Here is a 22,855-nt window from a genome sequence, read left to right as displayed (position 1 = left end):
GTGGGTGAAAGGAATGGATAAGGGGCTTGCAAAGAGGCAGCGAGAGAGTCAGGGGATGGTGGGGCTTAGTTCCGGACATGGTGAATTAAGGTGTCCATAGACATGCCTGGTAGGCAGATAGGTATGAGTCCAATGCAAACACAAGGCAGAGTATCATCGGGAGTAGATGGTCAAAACCATGAGAAAAAGTGAGCTAACTTGCAAAATAGCATACCGAGAAAAGGGATGAGTGTAGAATCACGAGGATAGCCAAAAGGGAAGGAGTAGGCAGAGGAGGGAGAGAGGTTAATAAACACTCAGAAGAAAGGAGCACTCCGAGATGGGGCGGGGGGTGGGGGGTGACCAAGAGAAGAGAGTAGCATGAAATCTAAGGGAAGAGAATATGTCAGGGAGATCAGAGTAGTCAGCAGTGTCAGATGAGGCTAAGGTCAAAAGCAGCATAAGGTCAGAGAGATATCCTTTGAGAATATGGTTCTAAGATAGCACAAAATTTCCTGTGATATCTGGGTTTCTGTGTGTGTGTGTGTTGTGTGTGTGTGCACCCCCACATACATGTATACCCACGAGCATATGCAAAGCTAGGATTTAGAGCAAGGTATATATGGGCAGACCGAATAGGGGAATTGTGTCAACTCACAGATAGCCTTCAATTACTCTGGGAAGTTTTTCAGGATTGCTCAGGGAGAATGTGAGGCCTGTAAGCACAGTCCAAGCCTTTCATTGTCGAGTGTGAAAATGGAAGACAGCCTGGGAGTCGGGGCAAGGACTTGTGTCTCCAGACTTCTAGAAGAATGACGTTGGGAGAAGACATGAAATTCTTTTTTTTTTTTTTTTTTTTTTATAAATTTTATTGTTATATTCCCCATACAATTGCCGCCCCCCATTCTGACCCCAATCCCTCCCCTCCCGCCCCCGCCCCCTAAAAGTGTCTCTGGTTCATAGTTTTTTGTTGATTTTGATTTTCACTTTCTTATAGTTTTTCATTTTCCTGGTCCATTATTTAAGTTTTCTAGATTCCTGCTATGAGTGAGACCATCCGGTATTTTTCTTTTTCTTTTGGCTTATTTCGCTGAGCATGATCCCTTCCAGTGCCATCCATGTTGCAGCAAATTGCATGTGTTTATCTTTTTGAATGCTGAGTAATATTCCATGGTATATATGTACCACATCTTCTTGATCCAGTCATCTATTTTTGGGCATTTGGGTTGTTTCCAAAGCTTAGCTATTGTAAACAGTGCTGCTATAAACATAGGGGTGCAGGTGTTCTTTGGAATTGATGTTTCTGTGTCCTTTGGGTAAATACCTAGGAGTGGAATTGCTGGGTCATATGGAAGCTCTATGTTTAGTAGGTCCAGAAATCTCCACACAGCTTTCCACAGTGGTTGGACCAGTTTGCACTCCCACCAACAGTGCAGAAGAGTTCCTTTTTCTCCACACCCTCGCCAACATTTGTTGTTGCTAGTTTTTTTAATATGTGCCATTCTCACTGGTGTAAGATGGTATCTCATGGTAGTTTTGATTTGCATTTCCCTGATGACAAGTGATGTTGAACATTTTTTCATATGCCTGTTGGCCATTTGCATTTCCTCTTCAGAGAAGTTTCTTTTAAGCTCTTCTGCCCATTTTTTGACTGGATTATTTTCTTTGTTGTTGTTGAGTCTCATCAGCTCTTTGCAGATTTTTGTGATCAGTCCTTTATCATTAGTGTTGGGTGCAAAAATGTTCTCCCAGTTGGTGGGGTTTCTCTTTGTTTTTGTTATTGTCTCTTTTGCTGTGCAAAAGCTCTTTAATTTGATATAGTCCCAGCTGTTTATCTTTGCCTTCACTATCACTGCTTTGGGTGATGTGTCTGTAAAGATGTCTTTGATGTGCAAATCACGTAGTGTTTCGCCTATATTTCCTTCTATATATTTTATGGTTTCAGGTCTTATGTCTAGTTCTTTAATCCATTTTGAGTTGATTTTTGTGTATGGTGTGAGGTGGTGGTCAAGCTTCATTCTTTTGCATGTAGCGACCCAGTTTTCCCAGCACCATTTATTGAACAAACTTTCTTTGCTCCAATGCATAGTCTTTGCTCCTTTGTCAAAGATTAGTTGACCATAAATCTGTGGGTTTATTTCTGGATTTTCTATTCGATTCCATTGGTCTGTATGTCTGTTCTTGTTCCAATACCATGCAGTTTTGATGATTATGGCTTTGTAGTATAGTTTGAAGTCTGGGAGTCTGATGCCTCCATTCCCTTCTTTTTTTTTCAGGAGAGCTTTGGCTATTCGGGGTTTTTGTGATTCCATATGAATTTCATCAATAATTTTTCTATTTCTTTGAAGAATGACATTGAAATTTTGATTGGAATAGCATTGAATCTGTATATTGCTTTTGGAAGGATGGCCATTTTAATAATGTTTATTCTTCCAATCCATGAGCAGGGGATGTCTCTCCATTTCTTTGTGTCTTCTTCTATTTCTTTTAACAGTGTTTTATAGTTTTCTTTGTATAGGTCCTTTACCTCTTTTGTTAGATTTATTCCCAAATATTTGATTTTTTTTGTTTCAATAACAAAAGGGATGGTCTTTTCGATTTCTTCTTCTTCAGATTTATTGTTTGTGTATAGGAAGGCTACTGACTTTTGCGTGTTGATTTTGTATCCTGCCACTTTACTGAACTGATTGATGAGTTGAATTAGCTTTTCTGTGGAGTTTTTGGGGTTCTCTATGTATAATATCATATCGTCTGCAAATAGTGATAGTTTGACTTCTTCTTTTCCTATTTGGATTCCTTGGATGTCTTTCTCTTGTCTTATTGCCCTGGCTAGGACTTCCAGTATTATATTGAAAAGCAATGGTGAGAGTGGACATCCTTGTCTTGTTCCAGATCTTAATGGAATTGCTTTCAGCTTTTCACCATTGAGAATGATACTGGCTGTTGGCTTGTCATAGATGGCCTTTATGATGTTGAGGTATGTTCCTTGTATCCCAAGAACTTCAAGGGCTTTTATCATGAATGGGTGTTGCACTTTGTCGAAAGCTTTCTCAGCATCTATTGATATTATCATATGGTTTTTATATTTCTTTTTGTTGATGTGTTGGATAACGTTGATTGATTTTCGGATGTTAAACCATCCTTGTGCCCCTGGAATGAATCCAACTTGGTCGTGGTGAATTATCTTATGGATACATTGTTGGATTCTGATAGCTAAAATTTTATTGAGGATTTTTGCATCAGTGTTCATTAGGGAGATTGGCCTGTAGTTTTCCTTTTTTGTGTTGTCCTTGTTCGGTTTTGGTATTAGTGTAATGTTGGCTTCATAGAACGTGTTTGGTATTGTCCCTTCCTTCTCAATTTTTTGGAAGAGTTTGTGAAGGATAGGCACTAATTCGTCTCTGAATGTTTGGTAGAATTCATTTGTAAATCCATCAGGTCCTGGGCTTTTGTTTTTGGGGAGGTTTTTGATTACCATTTCAATTTCGCTAATTGTAATTGGTCTGTTTAGGTGTTCTATTTCTTCTTTATCTAGCTTTGGGTGGTTGTAGAGTTGTAGGAATTTGTCCATCTCCTCTAGATTGTTAAACTTGTTTCCATATAACTGTTCATAGTAGTTACTGATTATTCTTTTGATTTCTGCTGTGTCCGTTGTGATTTCTCCTCTTTCATTGATGATCCTGTTTATTTGTGCTTTCTCCCTTTTTTCCTTTGTGAGCCTGGCTAGGGGTTTGTCTATTTTATTGATTTTTTCAAAGAACCAGCTCTTGGTTTCATTGATCTTTTGGATTGTTTTTTTAGTTTCAATTTCATTTATTTCTGCTTTGGTTTTTATTATTTCTTTTCTTCTACTGGTTTTGGGGTTTTCTTGTTGTTCTTTTTCTAGATCTTTGAGCTTCGAGATTAGGTTGTTTCTTTGCGTTCTTTCTTGTTTCTTGATGTGAGCTTCTATTGCTATATATTTTCCTCTTATTACTGCTTTTGCTGCATCCCATACATTTAGGATATTGGTGTCCTCCTTGTCGTTCAATTCAAAAAATTTTTTAATTTCTTCTTTGATCTCCTCATTAGTCCAATGGTCTTCCAGTAGTGTGGTTTTTAATCTCCATGAGGTAGGAAAGTTCCTTGCCTTCTTTTTATGGTTTATTTCTAGTTTGATGCCTTCATGGTCAGAAAAGATGGTTGATATGATTTCAATCTTGGTGTATCTGTTGATGTTTGTCTTGTGCCCCAGTATGTGATCGATCCTGGAGAATGATCCGTGTGCGCTTGAGAAAAATGTGTACTCCGTTTTTTTGGGGTTTAGTGTTCTATAGATGTCTGTTAAGCCCAATTGCTCTAGGTCTTTATTTAGAGCTTTGGTTTCTTTACTTATTTTTTGTCTTGTTGATCTATCCATTGTTGATAGTGGTGTGTTGAAGTCTCCCACTACGTATGTGTTTTCTCTGAAGGACATGAAATTCTTATTGGCCAATGAATGATAGATCAATGACTTTTTTTACCCTTCTGTTTTCTTACCCTTTTTTTACACGGACAGAAAAGTGAAAAATACATTTTACACACAAAGTGAAGTTTTACACACACAATTCAAACATTATAGAAATAATTATCAAAGTGAATGTCTTCTATTATCTTACTCCAGCCTCTCATGGACAACCCCCTTTGGTAGTTTTGTCTATATTCCTCCCTCTCTTTCTGTCCCTCTCACTTAACATTATTAAGTTTTTAATAAAAACATTATCCTGGTACATACTGGGTTTTTCTCTGTGTAAGTGCATATGTTCATTCTGTTTTACAACTTGCTCTTTTTCCACTTTTGTACTACTTTCTGTGGTAACATAGAAATCTAATTCATTCATTTTAAAAAATGAATTAATTTTTCACTTGAATTTGTCTCATAATGTATTATCAGACCATACTGATGATGGACATGAAGATTGCATCCAAATTTGCACTACTATGGACAATGCACATACATACTATTTTTTTTTTAATTTTTTTTCCTTATTTATTTTTCATCCCCATGATTTTTATTTATTTATTTATTTATTTTTGCATAGAACTGGGGTATAGTGGGCCTCCCCTGGTGGCAAAGGCGGTTGAGCACCGCACTGTGAAGTTGTCTGCAGCCTCTGCAGCGCAGGTTCAATCCCGGCCTACCAGCGAGGGTCCCACATGATGCAACAGCCCTCTCCTGTCTCTCCTGCTGCTCCCCTCAGCAGTGTATTTCGTCAGTCTGCCTGTTCTGTTCCCTGTTCTGTCTCTGGTGAATCTTCTCACCCTCCCGTGCATCTGGCCTATACCCCGATTCTTGTATAAATAAATAAAATAAATCTTTAAAAAAAAAAGAACTGGGGAACTGGGGTATAGGCCAGAGGTGCAGGGGGTGAGAGGATTCACCAGAGACAGAGTGGAGAGCAGAACAGGCAGATCTACTGAAATACACTGCTGAGAGGTGCTGCGGGCAAGACAGGAGAGGTCTGCTGTGCCATGTGTGGGTTAGCTCCCTGGCCAGGGGTCAAACTCAGAACACAGCGGTAATAGCACTGAGACTTAACCCTTAGGCCACCAGGAAGGTCCCACACATACATATTATTGTAAATATATATTTGCAGTGTGGGAGTCTCCTAGAAGGAGAAATGATGGATCAAAGGGTATGCACATTTTAGTTTAAAAGATACTGCCCAAGGGGCCTCCCTGGTGGCGCAGCTGTTGAGCGCTGGGTTGCGAAGCTGCCTGCAGCCTCTGCAGCACCGGTTCTATGCCCTGCCACCAGGTGAGGGTCCCACATGGCGCGCAGTCCTCTCCTGCCGCCCGTTGCTCCCCTCAGCAGTGGACTTTGGTCCTTCTGCCTGTTCTGCTCCCTGCTCTGGCTCTGGTGAATTCTCTCACCCTCCCGCGCTTCTGACTGTACCCAGTGCTTGTATAAATAAATAAATAAATATTTAAAAAAATAAAATAAAAGATCATGCCCAAAACTTGGGATAGTTTATTGTCCCATCAACAGTTTATGCAAATGCCCATTTCCCCACATCCTTATCTACACCATGTAGTGTCATTTAAAAAAATCTTTCCAGGGGCCTCCCTGGTGGCGCAGCGGTTGAGCTCTGGGTTGCGAAGCTGCCTGCGGCCTCTGCAGCGCCAGTTCGATCCTCGGCTGCTCCCTGGCCACCAGAGGAGGGTCCCACATGGCGCGCAGACCTCTCCTGCCGCCCGCTGCTCCCCTCAGCAGTGTACTTCAGTCCTTCTGCCTGCTCTGCTCCCCGCTCTGGCTCTGGTGAATTCTCTCACCCTCCTGCGCTTCTGACTGTACCCAGTGCTTGTATAAACAAATAAACAAATAAACAAATAAATAAATAAATAAAATACTTGCCTCTTTAAAAAAATAAAAAAAAAAATTAAAAAAAAAAAAATCTTTCCAACTTGAATGAGGCATCTCTTCACATCCTTATCATCCATCAATATTCTTCTGCAAATTATCTATTCATATGTCTTTTGCCTGTTTATTATTGCAGTGTACTTTTGGTCACTGAATTCTTATTGGCAATAATGATCAACTTGATAAAAATAGGCTTGGAAGCTTTAGTACCACATTGCTAAACAAAGTGTTCAGCTCCAGAAAGTAAGAGTATAGAAAATGAGGCAGATGCTTGTTCATTTTCATTTTTTATCATCCTGTATTATTTCACAATGAATTTGTATTACTTTAGTAAGTAAAAAAATAATACATAGAAAAACAATAACAACAGTAAATGTTTGGCTTGGGTTCTTGTCTAGGAATTCATATTGAGTACAAATTTTCATTGATCACAAGTTTGTCTTTTAGGGTTTTTCCCCCCCCCTTTATGTGCAATGTATTAAATACATGTGACACATGTATTAAATTACTTCCTAGTTAGCTGGCACTGCCCTAGCCACTTTCATAGATTTTTTTTATCCTAACCCTCACAACAACTCTGTGAGGTAGGAATTAGCCCCATTTTATAGAGTTCTTAATAGGCATTTTATTGCTTGATATATTTCCATCTGCCACATGATCATGAGCTAGAGGTTCTTACTGGTCAAGAGCACTCACTGGTCAGGCGTTCCTATAGGTTGCACTAAGATTCAAATAATAAAAAATATTAGAATTTTTCTCCCACCACAGGAATGATGGGGTAGGTGGGATACGAGCACAGCAAGGAGAGTCAATAGTCTCTCCCTATGAAGCACCATTTGAGTTTGCTTGGTCACATATGCAAGATGGGGAAGGGATGAGGGCCATGGGAAGAGGAGGGAAAGTGGTTATAAGTCTTCTCGCTTCTTCAAGATGAGCTTCCTCACAAGCGCTGTGATCTGGGGCTTGATCTCCTCCACTGACACAGTTGGGTCCCAAGCCCCTACCACTTTTCCATCTGGGGCCACCAGATACTTCCAGAAGTTCCAGGTGGGCTCCTTTCCAGAAGTCTCTAGAGAAAAGGAAAAAGGAGAGCAAAGTGTGCTTCTCTCTCCTAGAATTCCACTATGGGTTTCCATCCTTCCCTTGAAGCAGTGGTTCTATTTGATTAACTAGAGAGTTTTTTATAGTCCTTATGCTCAGTCTTCACCCCAGACCATTTTAATCAGTACCTTTGAGGGTACTGATTAAGCATTAGTATTCTTTAGAAGCTCTCCAGATGATTCCAGTATGGCCCCGAGTGTGAGAACTACTACTTCAGGATTCTGTGAACTGCTAGATAATGCAGTATCAGATCCTTCTTTATTAATGACCTCAAACTACTGAGTAGTCTACCCCTGTCCTGTAATGAATTTCAATGGTTTCCAAATGTTAGTTCATGGACTGGTTTGTATCTGAATCATGGTGTGTGTGTGTTGGGTGGGGGGCGGGTGTTGCTTAAAATAAACAGATTCTTGGGCCCTGTTTGAGTAGGTCTCAGTTAATGCATTTTTAAGAGCTCCCATGTGCTTTTAAAGAGCAGCCAGTTTTGATGTATAACTATAGAAACTGGGAAAGAACTAATAAAAACACACAGGGAGAAAAAGGAATATTAAGACTGACCCACAGAGCACAATTCAAATCTGCTTGTGTTACTCACTTACTCTCCCAGGTGAATGGGCTAAGGCAGGGGTGTGTGTGAGGGATTGAAGGAGATCAGAAGCAATGGAGTGAGAGGGAGATGGCAAACACGGAGCTGCCGAAGGAGGAAAAAGGTCTGAGGGAGGCAGGAAACAGGATCATAATGACAACTTCAGCCTTTAACCCTGTTTTGTGGTTCTGAGACTTTTGGGGCTGAAGAACGGATCGATTCTGAAATGTTAAGATCTGGAATTTTATTTTTTTATTTTTTTAAAGATTTATTTATTTAGGCATATAAGCACTGGGGTACAGGCCAGAGGTGGGGGGGGCGGTGAAACAGAATGGGGAACAGAACAGGCAGACTAACTGAAATACACTGCTGAGGGGAGCAGCGGGTGAGTCACGAGAGATCTGCTGCACCATATGGGCACCTCCCTGGCCAGGGATCGAACTCTTGCTGCAGTGGCTGCAGATTGCTTCATAGGTTGCGTCTTAACCCCTTGCGCCACCAGGGAAGCCCAAGATCTGGAATTTTAGCTCAGAAGGTTTCCCTCTTCCAGACGTTGCCTCTGACTTAGGACAGGAGATGCCTGTCAGCCATTTTGGTCAGCCTTCTCCGGGCTGTGGCATCCCCAGTCCGTGCCTTGGTTCCTCCATCCTAAGTGCAAAAGCGCAACTAATTCTCATTGACTAAAATCTATGGGCCTATTCTCCTTCTAGGAGCCCGTGTGCTTGGCAACAGGATCCCAGAGAAATCTGTAAGAATGCCTAAGAGATAAGTGCAAAGCAGCAGAGTGAGATATTCTTAACTAAGAATACCCCTCCGCCCAGCCTTAAAGATGAGGTGACCATCAACAGACTACCAGCCCACCTGCGGGACTCTGGAAGGTCCCCAGGTCAGAAGCCAGTCAGTGGTTTCTATTGCCCAGGGAGCACTGCCTCAGCCAGCTGAGGGAAGGGAGGGAAAGGATCAGGACTCACCAGTCAGGTACTTGAAGGCAGGGTGGGCACCAGTGCCAATGACCGCGACCTTGCTAAACATGGGGAAAGAGACACTGTAGGTGCGGCGAGCAAAGCTCTCAATTTCCTTGTTGCTGTCAGGTTCCTGCTGGCCAAACTGATTGCAGGGGAAGGCAAGCACGTTGAAGTGGTGGGGCCCCAGGTCCCGCTGCAGTTGTTGCAGGGCTCTGTAGTGCTGGTCTGTGAAGCCACATTCACTAGCCACATTCACCACCAGGGATACCTGGAAGGCAAAAACAAAGCCCAAACACGTACACGACCTAGTGAAGAGGCAGGCAGTTACATATATATAATCTGACACGCCCACATGTGTAACCCTCAATTAGTGTTTTCTCTCCTACAAGAGTTCGATCCCCAGGGGCCTGGGAGCTGCCCACATGGCACAGCAGACCTCTCCTTTCTCGCCTGTTTCTTCCCTGTTGCTATCCTTAGAAGTGTACTTTGGTCAGTCTGCCTGTTCCCCACTCTGTCTCTGGTGAGTCCTCTCACCCCCCACACACCTCTTAACCCAGCTCTTGTATGCATAAATAAATAAATCTTTAAAAAAAAATACAACATACACATAGGTAAATGTGTATGCAATGTTCTCACAAATATATCAACATGTACACATAAGCAAAAAGGAAATCCAACACACAGGGGCTTACAGATATGTGCATACACACATACATGAACATTTGTGAGAATAAGCACACTATACACATAAAGGGATATACACATGACCATGATGTAAAGATACATTAGCACACATAACACAAGTCCACCAACGCACTTAACACATTCATATATTGGGAAGCTCACATCAGGTGGTGATGTGGGGCAGTGGGAAGGGAGACTTGGGTCCAATTCCTAGATTACTCAACTAGTACTCATCATTCTACACTGTGGTTGCCTATATATGTGCTGATCTCCCTTCTAGAATGTGAACCCACTGAGAACATGTGCCATGTCCATTTCACCTTGGGCCTGTCATATAGGAAAGTATTAGGAAGTGTCTGCTGAATGAATAAATGTGTACACACACAACAATCACTTGCATAGATACATAGACAAACATGGGTTTTCTTGATCAAAAGCCCTGATGACCTCGGGGCAATCCTTTTTTGTTCCTGACCCTCCAACAAACACATACCACTTTATTCCATTTACTATACTAACCCTTAAATTTATTAATCTTTTAATAAGTTTATTTACACATTTTAATACTTATTTTTGTTTATAAATAGACAGCTGGCTGATGGAACTTGATTGTAATACTAAAATTAGAATTTTGGCGCCAATGCAAGTTTTTAGCTCTAATTACATATTATCAAAAGAATTTTAAATCTTACCGTGTATCTGGGCTGCCCAGTTCTATCTCTCTGGCCACCTTTTTTTTTTTAGAAGATCCAGTATTATACCAGTTGGCATCATAAAAGGGAGCAACCTGGGGCAGTCTAACACCCTCACCCTGACTCCTGCAGATGAGGAACACCCATTCCCTGGGTTCACTCACTCTTAGAACAACCTTCCTTCATTTGTGTCAGCAAATGCCATGCTCTGCCTTGGTAGTGAGAAACTTCGACACTTAACTCCTTTTCCCAGTTAGGGGTCTTCCTTTTTTCTCTGCTAGATCCCTGCATGATAAGAATATTAAAGGTTGTTTGTTTTTAACATACATCTTGTATGTCTGACACTTTTTTGGAAGGAGGGAAGAAACTCTGCTCCTTGTTCCATACCTGAAATTTTAAAAATTTATCCTTAAAAAGACTAAAATACAAACACACCCAAATACAGCATTAATTTATATATTTATACATACAAGCACAGATAAAACTCAGATGTGCACACAGAAGCAAGCAAAGAAAAAAAAATCATTCACACACACATACTACACTCAGATGGACATGAATATAAACTCGCGCAGTAGGTAAGCACATTCGTCCAGACTCCTTGCTGCTCTAAAAGACTGCCTTCTCAGTTCACCTGGGACCATAAACCATACCAATCTTGCTTATGGCTATTGTTGCCAAGGTTTGACCCAGTGCCACACACTATTTTATTGTGGTAAAATAGTCTTAATGAGTCAGTTAATACTTGCTGAATGAGCCCTTATGAATGAACGATCATATTGCCCAAGTGGCAGACAGAGCTTAGTCTAACAGCATCATTTACGGCTTCCCTGACTGACTATTCCTGGTTTTTCTCTAAACCTGGCTAATCAGGGCATGGGCTTTGGAGCTGGACTGCCTGGTTCAAATTCTAAGTCTTAGTAGTCATGTGACTTTGTTCTATTTCTGTCTTAGCCATTTACTACTACTAGGAAATTACCCTGTTCATTTCTCTCTCCGCTCCATCCCTTATAAACTCTATTAATGTGGAAACTGGCCTGTTGCACACTTAGGGTCTAACCTAGAACTTTGTGGATGCTCAATAATAAATAATGAATTAAAGAGCAGCAGAGGTGGTCAAGTGCTAACTAAACCTGGTGCTTTCTTATGGGTTGCACTGGAGGGAAAAGAGGCTTAACTAAGAATGAGTCCTGTTCTTCGTCCTTTGCTCTGAGTCCTGGATGAGGGTTCTTCTGGGGTCCACCAACACAGGGACAGAGCACTCTACAGTTGTCATCTCATTTGAAACTCACAAAGCCTTGGGGGAACAATCAGGACAAGGATTACTTGCCTCCAGGACTCCCAGCATAATTGAGAATCCAAGGTTCAGAGTACTTTTCTTACTAAAGTTGGCATTGCTCTCTGGAAGAGAATACTGACAGTCATTTTGTTGTGGTCCATTCAAATTAGAGACCAACTCCTACCTCCCCACAACGCCCAGGTTCATCCTAAGTGGACTTGGAGCATTCTTTATTACACAGTGTGACATGCAGCCCTTAGAATACCCTCCCTACCTTTTAGGCCTTATCTTCTACCACTCACTGACTCATGCTTTATAAGCCTTTAGTACAAAGGATTGGCTTCCCCAGACCCCTTAACTCTTTTCCCCATTCCTCCACCACCCTTTCTGCTGTTTGCTTCTGAGACTCCTCAGGACACTTCTGCTTGGAATGTTCTTCCAAGTCTTGCTAAAATTCAGTCTTACTTCAAAGACTCACCCAGACACACTTTCTCCCTGAAGTCCTCTCAGTAAGGAGGTAGCAATCAACTTGGATGACTTTTATAACTCACTCTAAGCTGGCATTTTAGGAGTTTGCCTAAAGAGGACACTGTCAGATGTGTGGTTCTTTGCCAGGCATTGTGTTTTCCAGCGCTGTGTGACCCTGTCCAAAGACCCCCCCTTTTCTGACCTGAGAGCGCCCCTACATCTAAAATAACAACTCCCTCTTGGATGCATGCACATTCTTTTCCAAAATGCTTTCGTTGGACGCAACACCAGCAACTCCCCCTGCTCCAAATGCAGAGACGGGATGGGAGAAACAAAGGCTGCAGGATGCCAGATTACGGAGAAACAAAGGCTGCAGGATGCCAGATTACGTTTTGCACCGTGCACGACAAAGCCCGGGCCAGGACATCAGCCTGTGAGTCGCGGAGAGGGAAATCCAGGCTGCCTTCCAGAGTTTCCGGTTCCCCTGCGCACCCCGGCAGTGCCACGTAGTCTCGGGACAGACCAGGCGCAGGATCTGGGGGTGCAGCGCCGGGGGAGGCATGCCCAGGTGGGGGTGCTGGGAGCCAGGAAAGGGCTGTCGGCCGGCTGGAGGCCCCACCCCGCAGGGACCCGGCCGCAGGGCGCCCCCAGCAGGCCCTACCCGGCGGCGCCGAGGCCCGCCGAGCGGACACTCACCGAACCACGGTACTTTTCTAGCGATACCAACTTGCCCCGGATGTTGACCGCCTTGAAATCGTAGAAGTCCTGCTCCCTCTGCGCGCAGGCGGCGGCCCACAGGAGCAGCCACACCGCCGCCACTGCTGCTCCCATGACTTGCTTCCGAGGTGGTGGCGTTGTGAGGGCAAAGACCCGGCGGGGGGAGCCCTTCGTGGGGGGCGGAAGGAGGCGGCTCTGGCGCCACGCGTCCGCGAGGCCAGACGCTGCTCCATCCCTGCCCCTGCATCTGCGGTGGTGCGCCAGGCTCTGGACCTCAGTTTCCCCCCAGGCTCGGCGGGATCTTTGGGCTTCCTGAGCCCCAGAGCCATGGTTTAGGATTCTGAAGTTGACACCAGAATTAGCAGCTCCCTCTAGTTTCAGGATGCAGTGATTTGGTAGAGAAAGAGAGGAAAAAGAGGGGCCTCCCTGGTGGCTCAAGGGGTTAAGCACCGCACTATGAAGCAGTCTGCAGCCTCTGCAGCACGAGTTCTATGCAGCCTCTACAACATGAGTTCGATCCCCAGCCAGGGAGCAACCCACATGGTGCAGCAGACCTCTCCTGACTAAGCCGTTGCTTCAGTCTGCCTGTTGTTTTCCCCACTCTGTCTCTAGTGAATCTTCTCACCCCTCCCCCCACATCTCTGGCCTGTACCCCAGCTCCTGTATGCATAAATAAATAAATCCTAAGGAAAAGAAAAAGAAAAAAGCCCATGGACCTGAAAGTCCAGTCTTTAATTAGTGCAGTGGCTTTAAGCTCATCACTCCCTCTATGTGGGCCTCAGTTTCTCCATCTCTTCAGTGGGGCAAACCTCGGTTCCTAAAGCACCCAGTTAGTATAAAATGGGAATAATAGAAAAATAAATGTGAAACACTTTTTCAGCTAATTATGTAAATGAATGAATCTTCCCTGAAAGGGATGGCACAGAGAAAGAGAAGAGAAATTGGAGTGGCTGTTGCAGGTTGGGATCCTGGGGAGCAGATTCTGAGGCAGACATTGCAGTGCACAATATTTAAGGGAATAATTCTTGGAATTGGCATCTGGGGAAGGGACTAGAGAGGATGGGAGTGGGCAGAAGTCCAGAACTCTATGCAGGTCCAGAGACCTGATACATAATAGGTGCTCAGGGTATGAAAATCCACATTGAAGAGTATGATGACTTCATACTTGATGCAGTTTTGTTAGGATTGTGGTATATATGTCATCGATGGCAGTTTTTTTTTCTCAAATGTTGATTTGCTAATTGTTTACATAACTATTTTGGGGGGAAGTACAATTTCATAGGTGCACACACTTCATTCACCCTCCATCAAAGGGCATTATTTTTCAGGCTGTTAATTGCAGCCTCTTAGTAGATCATGGGATCAGTTTAGTAGCTCAGACCAACAGGGTGGGGAGAAAAAGAATTGATTATATCCCCAGCCAGGGAGCTAACCCACATATGGCACAGCAGATTCTCCTGTCTCCTCCACTGCTCCCCTCAGCAGTGTATTTTAGTCAATCTACCTATTCTGCTCCCCACTCTGTCTCTGGTGAATCCTTTCACCCCCTGCATCTCTGGCCTGCATCCCAGTTCTTCTACGCAAAATTAAATTTTTGAAAATGGAAAATATGAGAATAAGTTCCAGATAGTAAGAATTAGTGTAATGTTATGGAACAGGTATGCGTAATCCAGATTGCAAGATAAACTATATTTCTAGTGTGATTTGCATTCAAAATGTTAGAAATCCACTGACATAAGACAAATAATATAACTCTGCACTTCTGTCTCATTATCTTTATCTTTGTGACTTTTTTTTATTAAGGCAACATTTCATTATCTCTAAAATGGGGCTAATAATAATGCTTTCTCCCTCATGGGATTGTAATGAACCAACACATGTAAAGTGCTTGGTATCCAACAACATTTCAATTTTATTTTTTTTAAAGATTTTTAAAAATTTATTTGTACAAGAACCGGGGTACAGGCCAGATGCACGGGATGGTGACAGGATTCACCAGAGACAGAGTAGGGGGCAGACTGATGAAATACATTGTTGAGGGAAGCAGCGGGTGAGACAGGAGAGGTCTACCGCACCACGTGGGTTTCTCTCCACAGGATCAAACCCGCACTGCAGAGGCTGTGGACAGCTTCACAGTGCAGCGCTCAACCACCTGCTCCACCAGGGAGGCCCTCCAACAACATTTTTAAAAAGCAGAATATTAAATTTTATTTATCTTGGGTGATTACTGCTGTATAATATTAGGCATAAAGATAGAAAAGGGCTTTTTATCTTATTATATGAGACCAGTTCTTTTGGTAAATACTGTGGCAACAGATAACTTTAAAGAGTAGGAAGCCATGCATCTAACCTCTTTCTTTTTCTTGAGACCAGGAATGTTGTGGGGACTGTTTGGGGTGGTAGAGCTGCTGCCTTAGATTCTATCTGAGGCTGTATCCTATTAATATCTCTACTGCATCTGACCAGTGCCCATAGGCTGTCTCTGCACCTGTTCCTAGAAAATTAACATAGCTCTTCTTAGAGCCCCTGAGGGGAGCGGCTCAGTAGGGCTTACCTATTTAAGTATTCAGAACACTTAGCACCATGCCTGACACTCAATAAATGTGGACTAAGTTGAATTGGACTATTGATACTGTTGTGTGACCTTGATTAAGTCACTTCCATTCTCTGGACTGGAGTTTCTTGTGTGTAAAATAAGGAAAATTGCATGGAAGGTTATTGGTAGAAGGCATCTCTGACTTTACAGCAGAGGATGCTGAAACTCAACTAGAGGAAGGGAGTTGCCCAAGTTCACATCACCACTAGTGTGAGAGAGGGGTGGAAGTTACAGCTGAAGTGTCTCCACCCCCTGGTAGCGCAATTTCTATGGCATTGACTTGTGAATCCAATTCTATAATCCTAGAGAGCAGTTAGAGACAATAAAGATACACATCGCAGTAGAGATAAATCTTGAAAAATACAGTGTGGTGTGCAAAAGTAAGATACTGAATGAGATACATAACCTGGTGCTACTTAACGTAAATATAAAATACGTGCCCACAATATGAAAACGCACATTTTGCAAGCGTGATGTAAACAGTTACACAATAAATACACACTAAAGAGTTTTCTGTAGGGGTAGACAAAGGAAAGAGGTAAAAGGGAATAGGTAAGTAAATAAAACAAGAGACAAGACTTCAAGGTCAAAGAAAATAGTTATGAACTCGGTAGCATATTTTACTCAACTCTGCACTTGAAGTTGAAATATAAATTACCATAAACTACTTTCTTGTGGATTTTATTTCTAGCAATATATGTAAAACAATATATGTAAAACAAAAACAATATATGTAAAACAATATATGTAAAATATATGTAAAAACATTATAATATATGTAAAGACAGTTTCTGTCACTGACTTCTAAAAATGCCCCCCTCCTCTCCTTGAGCTCTACACTCCTTTAAGCCTTTCTCTCATCTAAAGTCCCTAGGACAGGGCCTCCCTGGTGGCACAGCATGTTGAGCACTGCACAAGTTCAATTCCTGGCCCAGCCAGGGAGATACCCACATGGCGAGGCAGACCTCTCCTGTTTCTTCCGCTCCTCTCAGCAGTGCTTTTGGTCCGTCTTCCTGTTCTGCACCCCACTCTGTCTCTGGTGAATCCTCTCACCCTCCCACGCCTCTGGCCTGTACCCAGCTCTTATATAAATAAAATAAATCTTAAAAAAAAAAAAAAGTTCCTAGGGCAGCTTTCTCCTTGGTCTCCCTGCCTCCACTCTTACCCCATCCAATCCAATACAATTTTCCACAGAGCTGCCAGAATAACCTTTGTCACATAAAAATCTGATTGTGGTTCTCCTTTGTTTAAATAACCTTCGGTGACTTAGTCTGTGACCAAATGACCTAGGTGGCATGCGGCATAGTCAAACACAAGAAGTTATCTGCCTGGGTGTGCAACTTAGTTCTGTCACTTTTTGTAGGCTTTTACACATGTTAATTAACCCACTGGGAAATTATACAGTTATATAATAAACTGTTCCTCTAGTTCCCAGATTTCCTCATCTGGAAAATAGGAATGATAACCCCTATTCATTATTGGTGGATTAAAGAAATTTAAACATGTAAACAATTTCAAACATTTAGATATTATTATTATTACCCTCATTATCATCATCATAATCACTCAGGCCCTTGACTGTTTGGGTTCCATGCTTCCCCTCAGCCTTATTTCCTGTCTTTTGTTTCTCATTTCTAATATCTACAAGGCCCTGCCCCCACTCTTCTGCCTGGTATACTTCCTCTTGATTCAAAATTCCCTTCTCCAGAAAGCCATATTTCTGTCCCCTTGCCACAGATGTGGTGCAGTTGATTGGAGTTCTTTCTCTGGGCTCTTCAGACCCCTGTGTGTTTATCCTGATGTGTTGTTAATTTATCATTAAGTGTCTGTTTGCCTGACACAGTACCTGGTAGATGGTAGGTATTCAATAAATATTTCTTTTAAAAAATGTCTTATTGATGAATAATATGATCCAGTAAAGCTAAGCTATCATAAGCATGACAGAATTTTCAGCATATAACCTGCACCAAGATCTATAAACACTCTTACCAGGACTCTAGAAGCCCTCCTCATGACCCTTTCCACGGCTCCTTCCAAACCCCCCATCCTGACTTCTGACAGCGTATATTAGTTTTGCCAGTTTTTGTACTTTACATGTAATCATATAGAGCATACTCTTTTCTGCGTGCCTTCTTTAGCTCATCTTAAGTTTCATCCAGTACTCCATATTTTTGTGTGTCATTGGAGATTGTTTATTCTCATGCTATGTGTATACTACTAAATTGTGTGAATATACACACTCCAGTATTAATTGAATGATTGAAGAAATCTGTCTATTTTCTACACTCTAAGTTAGGAAAGAGACAAGGTTTTATTTATCTCTAAATCCCCAGAACCTAGCACAAGACCTGGCACTTGGTGGGAGCCCACTGAGTACTTGAGGAATGAATTGGCGCACAATTCCCTTAAGACTTTGTAATTAAACTGGTCACTTCCCCATCCTTGTTGGGGCCCCAGCTTCAGATCCCTGGGTGATGCAGGTGAGTTGCTAGGCAACAGCATGAGGTTGGCTCAGGGGTCACAGTGGAGAGTGTGCTGCGGAGGCTGAGGCCGAGGTAATTGGAAACACTTCTATTCAGCAGTCTCTGAACTGCCTCTGGTTCTTCCCTACAGCCCATCCCCCTTCCCCCCAGGCAGCTGCAGGAAAGCTCTTTCTGAAACAGCCCCCAGACTTCGGCACTTCCCTATTCCAAAACCTTTCGGTTCTCAATTGAGGAAACTAAGGTTCAGAGAGTTGAAATAACCTGATCAATGTCCAAATAACAAGTAAAGTGCAGAACTAAACTCAGGTTTGTCTGATTCCAAAACCCAAGCTCTTTTTAGTGTTTTGATTCTGGACAAATTGAATGTGATGTGTCCAAGAGTCATGAGGTGGTGAGATCCTGGATTCTCTTGGTCACATTCCTGCTCTCCCCATCTATGCCTTCTCTAGAATAGGTGCTTCAGTAACAAGAACTATTTCTTCATGGGAGATGGGCCGACCTTGAAGTTTCCCTCTAACTTGGTATCTGAGATTCCTTTGATCCAGAGAGTAACAACATCAGGATCCCAGAGACTCTTTATTTGACCTCACTGATCCCAGAGAGCACAAAAGGGTAGTAAGCACTTGACCCAGACTAGAAGAACAAAGCTGTCAGAAAAGGATTTCAGGACAAAGGGATATTTTGAGCAATGAGTAGACCTGGTAGAAACAAGGTGAATGTGAGGGATGCAGTTTAACTACCCAGTAATATGGATTTAGGAAAGATTTAATAATGTGGTTGAAGCTTACTTTCCTGTGTGAAATTATAGTTCTTTCAAGCATTCATTCTGCAAATATTTCTTGTGAGCCATATACCCAATGCTTCAACCACACTGAACTTCTCACTACTTCTTACACTATAAGCAAAGGCTCTACCTACCTCCAACCTTTGCATACATGCAAGTTCTGTGGGAAACCAATACAATAGATCTATATTCTAGATGTTGGATAGAAAAAGGGTTTCTGGGAGGAAGTGTCATCCAAGCTGATACTAGAAAGATGTGTGGTGTTAGGAAGTTCAGGAAGGGGAACAGGGAATTAGTCTTAAGTAGAGGAACATGTATAAAAGCTCAGAAGCAAGACAGCTGATTCATTGGAAGACGCTTCTTGTGGCAATTTCCTATATATTCTTCAAGTCTCCAGTCAAACATATCCTTTCTCCTTTGCAGAATCATTATCAATTGTCTCAGGGTAACTTGTATTCTTTTATCCTTAAAGCATTACAATGTCTTTTCTTAGTGGATTTATTATTTTATTGTCATTTATCTGGATTGTAATATTTTGTGTGCATTTGTTCTGCTAAAGACCCTACCTTGAAGTCAGTAGCTATGTCTGATTCTGCTTTGCAAATAGCAACTAGTAAATAGTGGCACTGAATGAATGTTGTTGAATGACAGAATGAATTAAAACATCTACATGTCTTTCTTCCCCACTGTACTATAAGTTGCTAAAGGGCAAGGATCTGCACTAATTCATCTCTATGAACTCTCTTGGCTTTGAACACAGTGGAAAGTACACAGCTTTTTAGAGACAAAGAGCAAAACCAGCTGAGCCACATATTGTGTGACCTTAACCTTCTTTGCCTTCAGTTTCCTGGTGGTCAAGTGGAACAATAGCTCCATCCTCATAGAGTTGCTGTACAAGTTGAATGAGAAAATGTATATAAAGTGCCTAATACAGTACTTGTCACTTAGAAAATGCTGGTTGAGTGAATGAGCAGCTAGGTGGCATAGCAGTGGCCTGAGAGAAGATACAGGAGAAAAGACAAGCTACATCAATCTCCAGATGAAATGGGGTCTTCCCCCTACCCCTCAAACCCACTTAGGGTCTCATTATTCTGGGAGAAGACTGAAGCTGTGTCCCTCCCACTCAGGGACCCCAAATTCCAAATTAGAACACAATAACTCCATGTTGTATTTTCAACTCCCTTAGATCTTCCTACTTTCCCCATACTTTTATTTACTCCCCTGCACCATTTCTGAGTACCAGTCCATCTCCTCCCCAGACTAGGAATCCTTGGAGAGCAAGAATCAAGATGGATTCATACCACTGTCTCCTAAGTGCCAAGTACAATGCCTGGCTGAAGAGCATTCTCATTAATCACATGTGAAGTAGAAATATAAAGAACAATGAGTCTGACTAATGTATTCGGGGTAATTACAGACTCTAATTTAACTCAAAGACATCCCATTAAAAAAAATTCTTTTCTGGTAGAAATTTTCAATTTGGGGCCAGTGACTTGGCTTATTGAAAAACATTAAAGCTCTGTTGATCTGAGCCAAAGAAGGTTCAGCAAACCTTTTCTTGGCAGGGACTCAGTCCTTTCTTTCTATTATGTTGGTTTCTTTAAACAAAAAAGGATTTAAAAAATCTTTTTTAATTGATTCTCTTGTAAACACTCAAAGAAAGAATGTCTGTCCTGTGGCTGGACTGTGATTGGTTCTAAGAATAAAGTGGATGTCTCTTAATTGTAAAGACATGAAATGTCTGAACCTTCCCTCCTACGTATTTAGTATAATTGGCGATAATTTCTCCCTCCCCCACTCCTTGATTGAGAGACAGCTCACTTCCTATTAGAAGAAAACCAGATCACTAACCTGGGAATCTGAGTGTTAGAAAGAGTTTATTTTACCAGAGCGCTCGTCCAGAGGGAGCGGAAAGCAGGAAGCCTGCATTTTCTCTCTGCTTCAGTCCACCTGGTACCTGGACTTATCACCATGCTTGTGATTGGCCTCAGCTTCTCCCCCTCCCTACTGGGACACTTTGCAACCTTCGAAATATTTGGGCAGATGTTTCCTGTGGAAAATATTCCACAGGGCTGCCCTCTGTTAGAAGGGTTCTGGTGGAAGTATCAAAGATCTGAAGCTGGGCCCCATGTTGAGAAACTAGGAGGTATATTGTGCTTATAAGGGGTCTGCTATATTAGAAAATTCATGCTTAGAAATTTCTTGCATTGGCAATAGTTAAAACCTCTTCTTTTTGTCAGCAGGCAAACTAACATTTGTCATGCTTTTAGCCCTAACACTTATGATTTTAGATAAGTGGCTTTACATCTCTGAAACTGAATTTCTTTTTCTAAAAAAAAATTTACTCTTGGAATAACAATTCCCACCTCTAAAGGTTGTTGTGAGCTTGAAAGCTTAGTCACGTGAAAATCCTGGCCCAGAGTAATCACTAATACATTACAATTATTATTAATGTTATACTGTGGAACCAAAGGCTCAACCCTGTCCAGTTTCTGAGCCAATCTTGACAAATGTGGGGGCAGGCTGTGTCTCTTCTAGTACCTGTATCACCTCTAATTCTCGGAATGAGAATTAGACCTGGTGTGAGATAGATCAGACATGATTCAGTCTGATTCAGTTTGTACAACTGGTTTTCAGAAGCAATTCTCCCATTTAACACACCCATCCATGGCTGTCAGCCTGAGTAAAACATACAAGTCCTAACCCAGGTAGGGAGTGGGGATAGATTTTGATCCATTTTGGCCATGGTTGGCAAATAACTGTGAACAGAATGATAACTCAGGACCACAATGTGCCTACCATTAGATGTGTATCAGTGTCACCTGCTGCCTAGACTCTGGCTGCCATAGCCACCTGCTAAACCAGACCTTCCTGCGACCCATACCACCTATCCAGAGTACCCATACCACTCATCACACTCTTAACATTGTAAATTGGCTCAAGACCTTCCCCCTTTTTCTCACTAGATCTCTACTTTTTTTTCTCTTCCCCAATACCCAGGAAAAAAAGAAAAGAATTAACATTTGTTAGTGGTCAGGTCACTTTAAATATGCGTTGTTACTTAATTTAGTTCTAACAACTCCATGAGATAGGTCATATTTTTCATTTTCTTTCTTTTTTTTAAAAAAGATTTATTTATTTAAGCATACAAGAGCTGGGGTACAGGCCAGAGATGCAAGGGGTGAGAGTATCCACCAGAGACAGAGTGGGGAACAGAACAGGCAGACTGACTGAAATACACTGCTGAGGGGAGCAGCAGGCGAGTCAGGAGAGGTCTGTTTCGCCATCTGGGTTTCTCCCTGGCCAGGGATTGAACTCATGCTGCAGAGGCTGTGGATTGCTTCATAGTGCGGTGCTTAACCCCTTGCACCACCAGGGATGCCCAATATTTTTCATTAATCCATAATGAGAAAATTGAGTCTTAGAAAGATTAAGTAATTTACCCTGAATCACACACCAATTTGCCCAAAATCACATATCAAACACGCATCAAACAAAATGCCACAAGCTGACTTAACAACAGAAATTCTAGAGACTAGAAGTCCAAGATCTAGGTGTTGAAAGATTTGGTTTCTCCTCAAGTACTTCTCCTTGACTGATATGTGGTTGCTTTCTTACTCTGTCCTCACATGATCCTCCCTCTGTGCCTGTGTGGGCCTAGTGTCTCTCATCTTCTAAGAACACCAATCAGGTAGGATTAAGGCCATTTTTCAGGCTAATTTTACTTTAAACGCCTCTTTAAAGGCCCTGTTTCCAAATACAGTCACATTCTGAGGTACGAGGGATTAGGGCTTTAGGACATGAATTCTGTTGGCTAACACAATTCAGCTCATAACAGAGTTCTAAACACTAAATAGCAAAAAGTGGCTCTTACTAAAATAAGCAGAAAAAAATTATTAAAAGGGCACCAAAGATTTCACAGAATAACAGGCAAAGTTTGCAAAACAGGCATGAATAAGAGAGGTAAGGCAGTAAACACCCACAGCTCAGATCCCATGACCAAGCCACCTGTGAGGACACGGATGCCATCACCAGTGGATCCTCTGGATCTCTCTGGATATTGTACGCTGCCACCACCCCCTGGAAACCTAGCAGTCCTGCTGATGCTGCCTCCACTCCCCCACTAGAATGGATCCTCTATG

The 22,855-nt window shown here is 42.2% G+C and overlaps 1 protein-coding gene across 2 annotated transcripts; it reads right to left on the bottom strand.

Moving 5' to 3' along the window:
* Nucleotides 1-6,396: 6,396 nt before the first annotated feature.
* On the bottom strand, nucleotides 6,397-13,217 carry GPX7 (glutathione peroxidase 7). 2 transcript variants are annotated; one of them, XM_037500084.2, is made up of 4 exons: nucleotides 12,830-13,217; nucleotides 11,717-11,787; nucleotides 9,017-9,278; nucleotides 6,397-7,427 (listed from the first exon to the last, which is right to left on the bottom strand). In XM_037500084.2, exons 1-4 carry the CDS (start codon nucleotides 13,095-13,097, stop codon nucleotides 7,264-7,266), a joined length of 765 nt encoding a protein of 254 aa, XP_037355981.1. In that variant the 5' UTR covers nucleotides 13,098-13,217; the 3' UTR covers nucleotides 6,397-7,263. The 2 variants fall into 2 exon arrangements, with proteins under 2 accessions (XP_037355981.1, XP_037355982.1); XM_037500085.2 differs by lacking the exon at nucleotides 11,717-11,787 and having other exon boundaries at nucleotides 6,401-7,427; nucleotides 12,830-13,003.
* Nucleotides 13,218-22,855: the final 9,638 nt, after the last annotated feature.

This window comes from Talpa occidentalis, unplaced genomic scaffold, assembly GCF_014898055.3.
Source record: "Talpa occidentalis isolate TD23 unplaced genomic scaffold, MPIMG_talOcc4v2.1 talOcc4.9, whole genome shotgun sequence".
Lineage (NCBI taxonomy): Eukaryota > Metazoa > Chordata > Mammalia > Eulipotyphla > Talpidae > Talpa > Talpa occidentalis.
This window is presented reverse-complemented; position numbering and strand designations above follow the sequence as displayed.